A 12,403-nucleotide genomic window follows, 5' to 3' on the forward strand; every position below is an offset into this window, starting at 1 on the left:
TTCTCACAGCAGCCCTGGAAGGATGGGCACCCGCCGTAACACTCCCAGCCTCTTCCCCAGGGTTCCAACCTTTTAGGTTTCAGCATATCTAAACTGGAATGTGAAGTCAAGTGGGCCTTAGAAAGCATCACTATGAACAAAGCTAATGGAGGTGATAGAATTCCAGTTGAGCTATTCCAAATCCTGAAAGATGATGCTGTGAAAGTGCTGCACTCAATATGCCAGCAAATTTGGAAAACTCAGCAGTGGCCACAGGACTGGAAAAGGTCAGTTTTCATTCCAATCCCAAAGAAAGGCAATGCCAAAGAATGCTCAAACTACCACACAATTGCACTCATCTCACACGCTAGTAAAGTAATGCTCAAAATTCTCCAAGCCAGGCTTCAGCAATATGTGAACCGTGAACTTCCTGTTGTGCAAGCTGGTTTTAGAAAAGGCAGAGGAACCAGAGATCAAGTTGCCAACATCCTCTGGATCATGGAAAAAGCAAGAGAGTTCCAGAAAAACATCTATTTCTGCTTTATTGACTATGCCAAAGCCTTTGACTGTGTGGATCACAATAAACTGTGGAGAATTCTGAAAGAGATGGGAATACCAGACCACCTGATCTGCCTCTTGAGAAATTTGTATGCAGGTCAGGAAGCAACAGTCAGAACTGGACATGGAACAACAGACTGGTTCCAAATAGGAAAAGGAGTTCGTCAAGGCTGTATATTGTCACCTGCTTATTTAACCTATATGCAGAGTACATCATGAGAAACGCTGGACTGAAAGAAACACAAGCTGGAATCAAGATTGCTGGGAGAAATCTCAATAACCTCAGATATGCAGATGACACCACCCTTATGGCAGAAAGTGAAGAGGAACTCAAAAGCCTCTTGATGAAAGTGGAGAGTGAAAAAGTTGGCTTAAAGCTCAACATTCAGAAAACGAAGATCATGGCATCTGGTCCCATCACTTCATGGGAAATAGATGGGTAAACAGTGTCAGACTTTATTTTTTGGGGCTCAAAAATCACTGCAGATGGTGACTGCAGCCATGAGATTAAAAGACACTTACTCCTTGGAAGGAAAGTTATGACCAACCTAGATAGCATATTCAAAAGCAGAGACATTACTTTGCCAACAAAGGTTCGTCTAGTCAAGGCTATGGTTTTTCTTGTGGTCATGTATGGATGTGAGAGTTGGACTGTGAAGAAAGCTGAGCACTCAAGAATTGATGCCTTTGAACTGTGGTGTTGGAGAAGACTCTTGAGAGTCCCTTGGACTGCAAGGAGATCCAACCAGTCCATTCTGAAAGAGATCAGCCCTGGGATTTCTTTGGAGGGAATGATGCTAAAGCTGAAACTCCAGTACTTTGGCCACCTCATGCGAAGAGTTGACTCATTGGAAAAGACCCTGATGCTGGGAGGGATTGGGGGCAGGAGGAGAAGGGGACGACAGAGGATGAGATGGCTGGATGGCATCACTGACTCGATGGATGTGAGTCTGGGTGAACTCCGGGAGTTGGTGATGGACAGGGAGGTCTGGTGTGCTGCGATTCATGGGGTCGCAAGGAGTCGGACACGACTGAGCGACTGAACTGAACTGAACTGAAACTTCCCCACTAGTCGTTTGACTATCTTTGAACTGACGGAATAGACTATCTCTGAAACACTTCCCATGGCTCCTCAGTAGCCCAAAGATCCAGTCCCGCCTCCTTGCCCCAAAATTCTGGGACTCTTCGGCCTCCTTCGTCCACCTTTTATCCTGACTCGTCCAGTCTCTCCTTTTGGACCACCTTCTCGAAGAAGCCTTGTCTTACTGCCTTCTTCCCAAGGCAAGGTCCAGTGCCTCCTCTGGGCTTCTACAATCCTCACGATCATCCTCCCAGCCCTGACTCCATGGTGAACTGAGTCCAAATTGCCTGGGTATGAAGAAGCCCCACAAAACCCCACCCCCAGCCTACAGCCTGGATACAAGGACTTTTTGAGGAAGTACTCAGTAAGTTACAGAATATTATTACTCCAACAACACGGAGAAGGAAATGACAACCCACTCCAGTATACTTGCCTGGAAAATCCCATGGACAGAGAAGCCTGGCAGGCTATAGTCCATGGGGTTGCAAAGAGTCTGACTCGACTTAACAACTAAACCACCACCACCAAGATAACAAAGAAGAAATGAGCATCTCATTTTAAGGATGAATCTACTTTATTTTTGGCCACGCCACCCAGCATACAGGATTGAACCTGCCCCCGTGCAGTTGGGAAAGTTAAGAATCTTAACCACTTGGACTACCAGAGAAGTCCCTTTTTACAGGAACCAAAAGAACCTCAGAGGGCTAAGGTCTTGCTCCAGATCACAGTGCCCATACCCAAGGGGCATGTGGAGAGTTCAAACCCCTTCCACCGCTCACAAGCCTTCCTAGAACTTGTGGGAATTATGACATTTTATAAGACAAGTGAAAATTTGAACATTTATTAGACTTTTAACAACATAAAGGAATTGTTGACTTTTTTAAGCTGAGAAAAGTTTTGTTAATATGTATTAATGGAACCTTATTTTGGAGAGGTGCATTCTGAAATATTTAGATCTGCCTCACAGGAGAGGGCAGGACGAATTGTGAATTCAGCTATGTACGGGGTTACAAAAGTGTTCGCTGTACCATCTGTGGACTATTGCTCCAAAGTCTTCCTAATTCAAGAGCGTAAAAAGGCACTCTGGCAAGGTCTGACTTCCCATTCCCTCTTCGAGAAACCTAGAGAAGGATTCATGTCCGTCCCAGTAGTCCCTGCTCCCCAGTTCAGTTCAGTCGCTTAGTCGTGTCCGACTCTTTGCTCCCCAGCTCTCCACAAAAACAGCCGCAGACTAAGCGAGGGAAATGCTTTAATGGGGAGATCCAGCCGCCACGTCGCACTCCTCAATGGCTCAATGATTTTCGACCCTTGTGCATGCGGCGAAGAATGACCTGGACGCCGTTTGGCGTGCTCAAGCGCCGGATCCAACCATGCTTATTCTTGCGTTTGATGTTGCTTGGCTGATACTCGTTCCCGCGCGTCCTGCCCCTGGTCTGCTGAATGACGGGGAGTCTCCGGGTGTCGGGGAGCCCCAGCCAGGCCCGGGAACCCTGGAGCCACCTGCGGGAGCAGAGAGACGGAGAGAAAGGTCAGAGAGGGCGCTGTGTGACTTCCGCGTGGAGCTCAAAGCCGGGAGGGAGCCTGAAAGGAAAAGGTACTCGAGGAGTTCGCAGGGCACTGGAAGGTCATGCGACTGGTAAATACCTGGAGGCAGCCCTCGACGCCGCTCTTACTCCCAGATTTGAGAAGCTGTCCCCATGAAGACTCACCTGCCACCCAGCAGCCCCGCTGACCTACTGACGGGGCCCAACAGGCAACCGACCGATCCGACCGAGAAAGCCATGTTCAGCCGCAGCACGCCGTCAGTTTCCAGCTATTCCGCAGCCTATAGGCTCCGCAGCTGCGGAACGAGGGCTTCTGGGAAATGTAGTTTCTTCTACAGCGGAGCCCACATTTCCCTGGGCATTGTTGTAGTTCTACGTAGACGCAACGCACCTCTGGCGTGAGCGTCCTTGCCCTCAGGAGAGTGTAGTTCTTCTTCTGGACCAGCAGGCGGCAGGCGAACGGCGCCTTCTCCGCATGCGCTTGCCTACAAAACATTATTTCCCTGGGTCTGCTGGGAGTTGTAGTTTCTTCTCTGGTAGACCTGCAGAGGGTGCCCGGGGGCGACGGTGGCGCAGCTGGTGGCAGCCTCAGGAAACGGCTGGTTCAATCTCCCACCCCCAGAGGGAGCAAGGCAGATGGCGCACAGCTGGCTGGCAGCTTTCCTTTCGCCTCAGCCAAGTCTCCGCCCCTTGGCGGGGAGCCCAGGAGGTCTGAGATGGAGTTGGCTGGATGTCCTTGGGGTGGTCATTCAGTTTCTCAATCTGCAGAACTCAAGGATTGCAGGCTTGCCCTTGGTGGTGTCCCCTTTCAGTCTCTATTTTTCTAATACTCGTACCTGAGCTCTTTCCCTTCTTACGTACCCTCTATGGCGCCTTATTGCCCCAGGGAAAATATTTGACAGGCATTTGAAGCCTGCCTTCGACATACACACACACCCTCCCTCCTTTGCTTGGTGCTCTCCTGTTCATCTTTTAAAAATCCTCTTCAGATACTCTCCTTTCCCCGACTCCAGTCCCTCCCTCTGGTCCAACCCGCCCCCGCCCCGCAGCATCACCCACCTTGGGGAGGGGGCGGGGAATTTTTTTTCTGCATGAATAAAACTGTAGTCTCCCAGGAGCACCCTGAGTGGGCAAGAGTGGGTGGCTGGACCTAATCCAGCTCCGGCAGCAAATTCCAGGGGATAGGAGTGGGCAAGGGATGGTTAACCCCTTGTCATCTGAAGCCCATCCTACCTCCACCATCATTTAGCAAACCACTACAATACGACAGCAGTACAATAATAATGTCAATAACATATGGAGCACTTTCCTCGCTAAGAGTTTTAACACATGCGGGAGAGGGAATTAATTTCATAAAGAAATAAATGGAGTCTCAGGGAAGGGACTTGCCCAAGGTCATATATCAGCAAACGGCAGAAGCTGAATTTGAATTGTGGGCTCTCTGGCTCCAGCTGGGACCAGAGTCACCAGTTAAATTGACTAACAGTTAAAATGGCCTATCTGTGAAACTAATTCCTAATAGCTCCAAGATACCTGTTTAATGGTTTAAAGAACAACTATTTGCAGGACTTGGAGTCACACAGCCGTAGTCCCAAGTCCCATCTCTGCTCCTCCAGCTTACTTTGTGACCTTGTGCCCTTTATGAGCCTGTTTCCTCGCCTTTTGCAATTTCCTTTGCAAATGGCAAAGATCTGCGATATTGTAGAAAGAAAAGGTGAGCTTAGAGAAAGGGGCATTGGGGCGACGTGTAGAGGAGACAGGCCAGTACGGAGGCTGAGGCTGGCCGAGGAAATCCTCTTTGCAGCGAGGAGGGCTCCGGTTGCTACCTCCCAGGGGCCCGGAAGTCCTCAGTTTCCGACCCCTTCTCGGCGTTGGACCAGGCCCAATCTCTCCTTCCACCTCGGTAAACCCCTGAGCTGGGCGGGGCCGTTGCCCCAAGAGCCCGCCCTAATCCCGGAGCTTCCGAGTCTGATTGGCAGTCTAACTAGGCCAGGTCACTACGCAGCTGCGATTGGCCGAGACGCCAGTCAGTCGGCTCACGGTCCCGCCCGGGGAGACACTTAAAGGGCCGGCTTGCTTGGAGGTAGCGGGATGTCCCCGTGCTGACCGCCCCGGGCCCGTGCCAGCCCGCTTAGACGTGCCCGGGCAGACCCCGCGCCACCATGTAAACGGCGCCTGCAGGCGGACGCTGGCTTCTCTACCCGGGACCCCTCTGCCCTGCCCCGGGTCCCAGGGCCCTCGATGAGGTGAGCAGGGAGAGGACCGTGGGAAAGGGACATTGAGGCCCCTAGATCTTTCACTTTGGAGGGGGTGTCCACAAAGCCCGCCCTCGGGCTCTTAGAAAGCCGCGGTGCCCCAGTGGCCTCGATCCCGCCACAGGGCTGACGGGCACCCAGGAGCTGAGGGCCTGGCTCTGTGGAAGGGGGCTGGCATGGCGCATTTGCGCCCCCCTTCGCAATTCCGGGTTGGAACCCCGCCGGAGGCGGGGGGTGCGGCCTGTTCCCCCTCCACCAGCAAGTATGGGCTACCGCAGGCTGGAATTTCGGCGTTCATTATCCCCGCGGAGCCCAGGATGGGGACGGGGAAGGGTTGGTCCCATCATCAGGGCCTAAACAATGTGGGTGCGCTGCACGAGTATCCCCCTCGAGTTATGTAACTGCCTGCAGTTGCCATGGCCACGGCGGGGCGGGGGGTGGCCCAGGGAGCGGGAATGGAGGCCTGGAGGCCCCCAGCCAGGGCTCCATCCTCACCTCCACCACTGGAGGCTGTGTATCACATTCCCTAGAATCCAGGGTACTGACCAGTGGGGACATAGCAGCTTCTTTCCAGAGTGTCTGGGCCTCAGCTTGTTGGTCTGTGAAACAGACCCATTGCACCCATGATCTTAGGGAGCTGGGTAAGGCCTTCTGGAGCTCAGTCCTGAAACTCCTCTCCCAGGGACTTAACTTTAAGAAACCACGTTTAGAGGCCTGGGATGGGGGCTCATTGTTGGGATCTGCATATTTTTAAGGTATCTTTGGAGCCTTCAAGTTATGCTGGTTTAGTGAAAGTGAGTTAACAAAAGAGTGCATGAGTGAATGAATGGACAAATGAATGAACGGATTTAGGAAGGCATAAGTTATAAACCTGAGCTGGAGGGTCCTCAGGGATGGGTCACATTTGCCACAATGTCCCTTTCTCCAGGAAGCCCCCCAACCCCCAATTCTACCACCTTCCCCATGGATGCCTCTTGTTGTCAGCCATAGCCACAGCCTTCTCTTTGAGGTAGACTAGGCTGACCCACGGGGCTGGCTGACCACCACACAGGCACTGAACAGACAAAACATCTCAGTCCGTGCCTGGTTCTGACCACCCCTAAACTGGGGCCTAGACAGGGCCTCCCAGTGCAGCTCACCCACCCCAGATATAGAGAGTGGGTAGTGTGGGCATGAAGGGCTTCCTATTCAGACAGCCTCTGACCTGGCTGTCACCCCCACTCACAGGACACACCATGCTGACCGGCGTGACCGATGGGATCTTTTGCTGCCTGCTGGGCGCGCCACCCAATGCAGTAGGGCCACTGGAGAGCGTGGAGTCCAGCGATGGCTACACATTTGTGGAGGTCAAACCTGGCCGTGTGCTGCGGGTAAAGCATGCGGGACCCGCTCCGGCCCCGACCCCACCTCCGCCACTGTCGGACGCCGCCCAGGGGGACCAGTCCGGCTTGGTCCGCTGCCAGCGCAGAATCACCGTGTACCGCAATGGGCGGTTACTGGTGGAGAACCTGGGCCGGGCACCACGAGCTGACCTCCTGCACGGGCAGAATGGCTCCGGGGAGCCACCAGCCGCCCTTGAGGTAGAGCTGGCGGACCCAGCGGGCAGCGATGGCCGCTCGGTCCCAGGCAGTGCTGGGAGCGGCAGTGGTGGCCGGCGGCGGCGAGCCCGACGCCCCAAGCGGACCATCCACATTGACTGTGAGAAGCGCATCACCAGCTGTAAGGGCGCCCAGGCTGACGTGGTGCTCTTTTTCATCCACGGTGTCGGCGGTTCCCTGGCCATCTGGAAGGAACAGCTGGACTTCTTTGTGCGTCTGGGCTACGAGGTGGTGGCGCCTGACCTGGCCGGCCACGGGGCCAGCTCAGCGCCCCAAGTGGCCGCCGCCTACACCTTCTATGCACTGGCGGAGGACATGCGTGCAATCTTCAAGCGCTATGCCAAGAAGCGCAACGTGCTCATTGGGCATTCCTATGGGTGAGCCAATGCTGCGGTGGGGATGAGGGTGAGGGGTGGGGACTGGCAGGAACCACACCCACTCGCAAAATATTGATTTCCCTTTTTGAAAAATCCCACTAACATCTACAACACATGGACTCCTGCCACAAATACTGTTGTTTCACATTGTTTTAAAGCAGTGTCTCCATCCCTGAACTAGCATGATGGTCTAGTGATGACTGTGACAATCAAAAATGCCTGTAGATAGTGCCAAGGTCCTCTGCTGGGCAGAATCACCCCTAGCTGAAAACCACTGTCTTCTATTAAATTCAAGAATTGCTCTGGAGACCCAAAGGGCTCTAAGCAAAGACTAATTGGAATCTCATAACTTTTGTTTACAAGGGTACAGTTTACTTTAATTCACTCTTCCTTAAGGGCTTCCCAGGTGGCATTAGTGGTAAAGAACCCTGGCTGCCAATGCAGGAGAGACTCAGGTTCAATCCCTGGCTTGGGAAGATCCCCTGGATGAGGGCATGGCAACCCACTCCAGTATTCTTGCCTGGAGAATCCTCCCAGACAGAGTAGCCTGGAGGGCTACAGTCCATAGAGGTGCAAAGAATCGGACATGACTGAAGTGACTTAATATGCATGTACTCTCCCTTAAAGGGGTGATAGATAATACCACCTGGGCATTTAGATGAGAGCCCACACCATGGAAGGCTCTGGGTCTTGGTGTCTGATCACTGCCAAGTGGTACCATTCTGTCCTTCACCTAGGATGAAAGGCAGGGTCTGATCAGCCAGCCAGGTTGAGAGCCATTGTTTTCGCGGTTGTAGTGCATGCAATTAGACAAGAAAAAGAAATGTTACATAAAAGAAAGGAAGGCCAGTAGCATAGCTCCTATTTGTTCATATGAAAACATACCCCAAAGCAGATGCTTACAATAATGACTCCTCCATTAAATGCACACCCATGTGTGGAAACCCCTGTGACCCCATAACAATCCTATGAGGTCAGCACAGTTTCTGTGTCACAGATGTGGAGATGATATGTCAGAGGGGTTAAGGAGTTTGCCCGAGGACACACAGTGAGTCACTGGCACAGTCAAGTCCATTTTGACTTCTGCTTGTATCCTGTTCCTCTTTTTAGCAGGAGTCGGCGAACTTTTTCTCAAAGGGCCAAAGAGTAAATACTTTAGGTTTGCAGGCCTTATGGTTGGTCTTTGTTGAAACTTCACAAGCCTACCACTCTAGAAGGAGGAAAGCAGACATAATTGTAAACAAATTTACAATTGTTTGGGTGTGGCTTTGTTCCAGTAAATCTTTATTTATAAGCTATTGTACACATTTACAGAATTTTAAAGTGAAGTTTAACAACAGAAACAAGCAGCTAGCCCTCAGGCCGTCATTTGCCTAAACCCTGCTTTCAGGGTAATGAGAGGTACCTGCACCCTTCCACCTTGCATAAAGCAGGCAGATGAGACAAACCCAGAGGCCAATAAGAGAAGATCCTTAAAGGGAAGGTGAAGTGAAAATGAAAGTTGTTCAACGGTGTCCGACACTTAGTGACCCCATGGACTATATAGTCCATGGAATTCTCCAGGCCAGAATACTGGAGTGGGTAGCCTTTCCCTTCTCCAGGGGATCTTCCCAACTCAGGGATCGAACCCAGGTCTCCCGCATTGCAGGAGGATTCTTTACCAGCTGAGCCACAAGGGAAGCCCAAGAGTACTGGAGTGGGTAGCCTATCCTTCTCCAGCAGATCTTTCCAACCCAGGAATTAAACCGGGGTCTCCTGCATTGCAGGCAGATTTAAAGGGAAGGGATACACTGGAAACAGTGACATTCTCTGAGAAGCCAAAGGTTTTGTTTAATCAAATAGCTTTCCCAACACTTGACAATAAGTAATTCTTACCTCTTTGGGGGTTATGATGACTTTGAGGATCTGATAAAAGTTCTGTATTTGGATCCTTTCTCCAAAAGAAAAAAAAATCCACCTTCAACACACACACACACACACACACAGTCGCACAATTTCAGGGCATTTGGGTTGCCCCTCCCTTCCCTCACCCCCATTTGGTGCTCATGGACCCCACGGGAAGAATCTTGGCCATCAAGGACCTGCCTCTGGGTGAGGGGAGGGCATTCACCCTCTCGCTGCTTGTATCCTGCTGACCGCTGCCTTTCGACCCTCCCCCCCATCTGCCTGTGGGGCAGCGTCTCCTTCTGCACGTTCCTGGCGCACGAGTACCCAGACCTGGTGCACAAGGTGATCATGATCAACGGCGGCGGGCCCACGGCCCTGGAGCCCAGCCTCTGCTCTGTCTTCAACATGCCCACGTGCGTCCTGCACTGTTTGTCGCCCTGTCTGGCCTGGAGCTTCCTCAAGTGAGTGACCCGGCCCTGCCCCAACATCTCCCCAAGCTGGATGGGAGGGGAGGCTACATGGCTGGGGCTGGCATGCGGAGCACCGCTGGTGGCTGAGATGGCCTGAGGGCTCCAGCAGTGCTCCCCACCCACCCCCCACCCCCAGGGCCGGCTTTGCCCGCCAAGGGGCCAAAGAAAAGCAGCTGCTGAAGGAGGGCAACGCGTTCAACGTGTCTTCCTTTGTGCTTCGGGCCATGATGAGCGGCCAGTACTGGCCCGAGGGCGACGAGGTCTACCACGCTGAGCTCACCGTGCCGGTTTTGCTTGTCCATGGCATGCACGACAAGTTTGTGCCAGTGGAGGAAGACCAGCGCATGGCTGAGGTATGGCACCCCAGTCACCACACCCCTTAAATCCCCCCTGCACAGCGCAGGGGGACTCTGCTCTGTGCTCCAGCCCGAGGGGCATCAGAGCTTAGATTGAGAGTCAAAGGTGGAGTCCAGAAAGTGGGGCTGCCTGGGACAGGAGTTTGGATTATGTGCTGTCCCCTCTGCCTGCTAAAAGGCACCCTTCACCAGACCTCCCTGGCGGTCCAGTGGTTAGCACTTCACACTTCCACTGCAGGGGGCATGGGTTCGATCCTTCGTTGGGGAACTAGAATCCCACATGCCATGTGGTGTGGCCCAAAAGAAAAAAAAGGCACTCTTCACAGCTGGGATTTGTGATGGGCAACATAATCCTGCAAGAGAGTGAGTGGGAGTCTTTAGATCAGAGTCCCCAGAAAGGGTCTTAGGATCCTTAGTGCTTAGAATAGCTCTGTACCATCGGTTCTTAACCAGGGATGATTCTGCCCCACAGGGGACACTTGAAAATGTCTGCAGACATGTCATGACCGTGGGCAAGGGAGGTGCTTCTGGAACCTGGTGGGTGGAGGCCAGGGATGCTCTTCAGTTATCTATAGGGAGCAAGACAGCCCCACTGCAGAAAATGACCCAATGCCAAGTGTCTATCCTGTGGAGATTGAGAAACCCGACCTTAGCATGAGAGACTGTCCGTCTGTCACTCTCAGTGAGTTCCCACTGAGATGACTTTGCTCCCTAGAGATATTTGGCAATGTCTGGTTTTATTTTAATTTTATTATTATTTTATTTTTGACCATGCCATGCAACTTGTGGGATATTAGTTCCCCAACCAGGGATTGAACCTGAGCCCTCAGTAGTGAGAATGCAGAGTCCTACCCACTGGACCACCAGGGAATTCCCTGGAGAGATTTTTGTCACACTGTGGTGGGGGAGTGGGATGCTGCAGCTGGCATCTAGTGGATTGAAGCTAGGGATGCTGTTCAACATCCTATAGCCCTCATCTCAGAGAATGATCCCGCCCCAAATGCCATGAGTGCCCAAGTTGAAAAATCCTGCTCTGGACATATTGTAGGCACTTAAGAAAGGCAAAATGAATGAATACTGAATTAGGCCCCAGCAGGATGACAGGCCAAGCTTCATAGGCGGCACTTGTGGTAAAGAACTTGCCTGCCAGGAGACTTAAGAGACACCAGTTCGATCCCTGGGTCAGGAAGATCCCCTGGAGGAGGGTATGGCAACCTGTTCCAGTATTCTTGCCTGGAGAATCCCATGAACAGAGGAGCCTGGCGGGCTATAGCCCATAGAGTAGCAGAGAGTCAGATAGGACTGAAGCGACTTAAAACGCATGGAGGGTGACAGGCCATCCTTTAGCTCCCCCTTATATGGAAAAGAAGGAATATAGGGTAGATTGCAAGAAGGACTTCCTGATGCTGCAGGCCATACATAGATAGGGGTTGAGCGGCCCTGAGCTCCCGGGTCCTGGCTCTAGCCACTCTGAGCTCGCCTCCTCTGCAGATCCTGCTCCTGGCCTTCCTGAAGCTCATCGATGAAGGCAGTCACATGGTGATGCTGGAGTGTCCGGAGACCGTCAACACGCTGCTCCACGAATTCCTGCTCTGGGAGCCCGAGCCCTCGCCCAAGGCCCTGCCCGAGCCCCTGCCTGCGCCCCCAGAGGAAAAGAAGTAGCCACTGAGCTGGCCGGGTATCTCTTAGTGAGCCGAAGAACGGGAGGAAGAGTCCTGAACCGGCTTGGGTCCTGCAGCACGGACCAGGTGGGCGGGCCATTCGCTCCAGTGGGCGGGGTCAGGTCAGGGAGACGCCCCCTGGCCGGCTGGGCCGGACGATGCGGCATTCGTGGGAGCCAAGTGGACACACTTGGATTCTGCTAGTCCTGTGGGGCCCATCGGTGTTTCGGGGCCGCAGCAGTGACCCCCGCGGAGGGTGACCTTGTACAGAAGCCCCCTCCCCCACAATGCCAGGGCCGAGGCAGGCCGCCACCCCGCTGTCTTCCGTGTCCACCGTGCTTGATCCTAGGACCCACGAGCCCCACGGGGACTCTCGGGACCCCCGCCACAATGCCCGAGACCCCTGATCCCCCATTCCTTGGCGCTGGGAGCTATTGTTGCCCAAGTAGGGAGGGCTTGGGAGGGGGCTGGAGCCACCGAACCTGCACATCTCTTATTGTAACTCAATAAAAAGAAGTGACAATCTGAGCCTCCAGACTTGTGTTGGGTGACCACAGCATAGGGCCACCCTGAGCCTCAGTTTCCCCAAGTGTAGACTGAATTGACTCAAGTACCTCCCCTTCAGGGCTGACCCACA

At 53.1% G+C, this 12,403-nt stretch overlaps 2 protein-coding genes across 3 annotated transcripts; one reads left to right on the forward strand and one right to left on the reverse strand.

Moving 5' to 3' along the window:
* Positions 1 to 2,173: 2,173 nt before the first annotated feature.
* MRPL34 (mitochondrial ribosomal protein L34) lies at positions 2,174 to 5,456 on the reverse strand. 2 transcript variants are annotated; one of them, XM_086408551.1, is made up of 2 exons: positions 3,328 to 3,422; positions 2,174 to 3,118 (listed from the first exon to the last, which is right to left on the reverse strand). In XM_086408551.1, exons 1-2 carry the CDS (start codon positions 3,399 to 3,401, stop codon positions 2,902 to 2,904), a joined length of 291 nt encoding a protein of 96 aa, XP_086264677.1. In that variant the 5' UTR covers positions 3,402 to 3,422; the 3' UTR covers positions 2,174 to 2,901. The 2 variants fall into 2 exon arrangements, with proteins under 2 accessions (XP_086264677.1, XP_086264678.1); XM_086408552.1 differs by lacking the exon at positions 3,328 to 3,422 and adding an exon at positions 5,338 to 5,456 and having other exon boundaries at positions 2,444 to 3,118.
* Positions 5,251 to 12,294, forward strand: ABHD8 (abhydrolase domain containing 8). The gene is made up of 5 exons (XM_086408545.1): positions 5,251 to 5,408; positions 6,645 to 7,392; positions 9,570 to 9,740; positions 9,886 to 10,102; positions 11,597 to 12,294. Exons 2-5 carry the CDS (start codon positions 6,653 to 6,655, stop codon positions 11,765 to 11,767), a joined length of 1,299 nt encoding a protein of 432 aa, XP_086264671.1. The 5' UTR covers positions 5,251 to 5,408; positions 6,645 to 6,652; the 3' UTR covers positions 11,768 to 12,294.
* The last annotated feature ends 109 nt before the right edge of the window (positions 12,295 to 12,403 follow it).

The sequence above is a fragment of the Bos grunniens genome, chromosome 7, assembly GCF_055505025.1.
Source record: "Bos grunniens cultivar Pamir isolate PY7600 chromosome 7, Bosgru_T2T1.0, whole genome shotgun sequence".
In the NCBI taxonomy this organism is placed as follows: domain Eukaryota; kingdom Metazoa; phylum Chordata; class Mammalia; order Artiodactyla; family Bovidae; genus Bos; species Bos grunniens.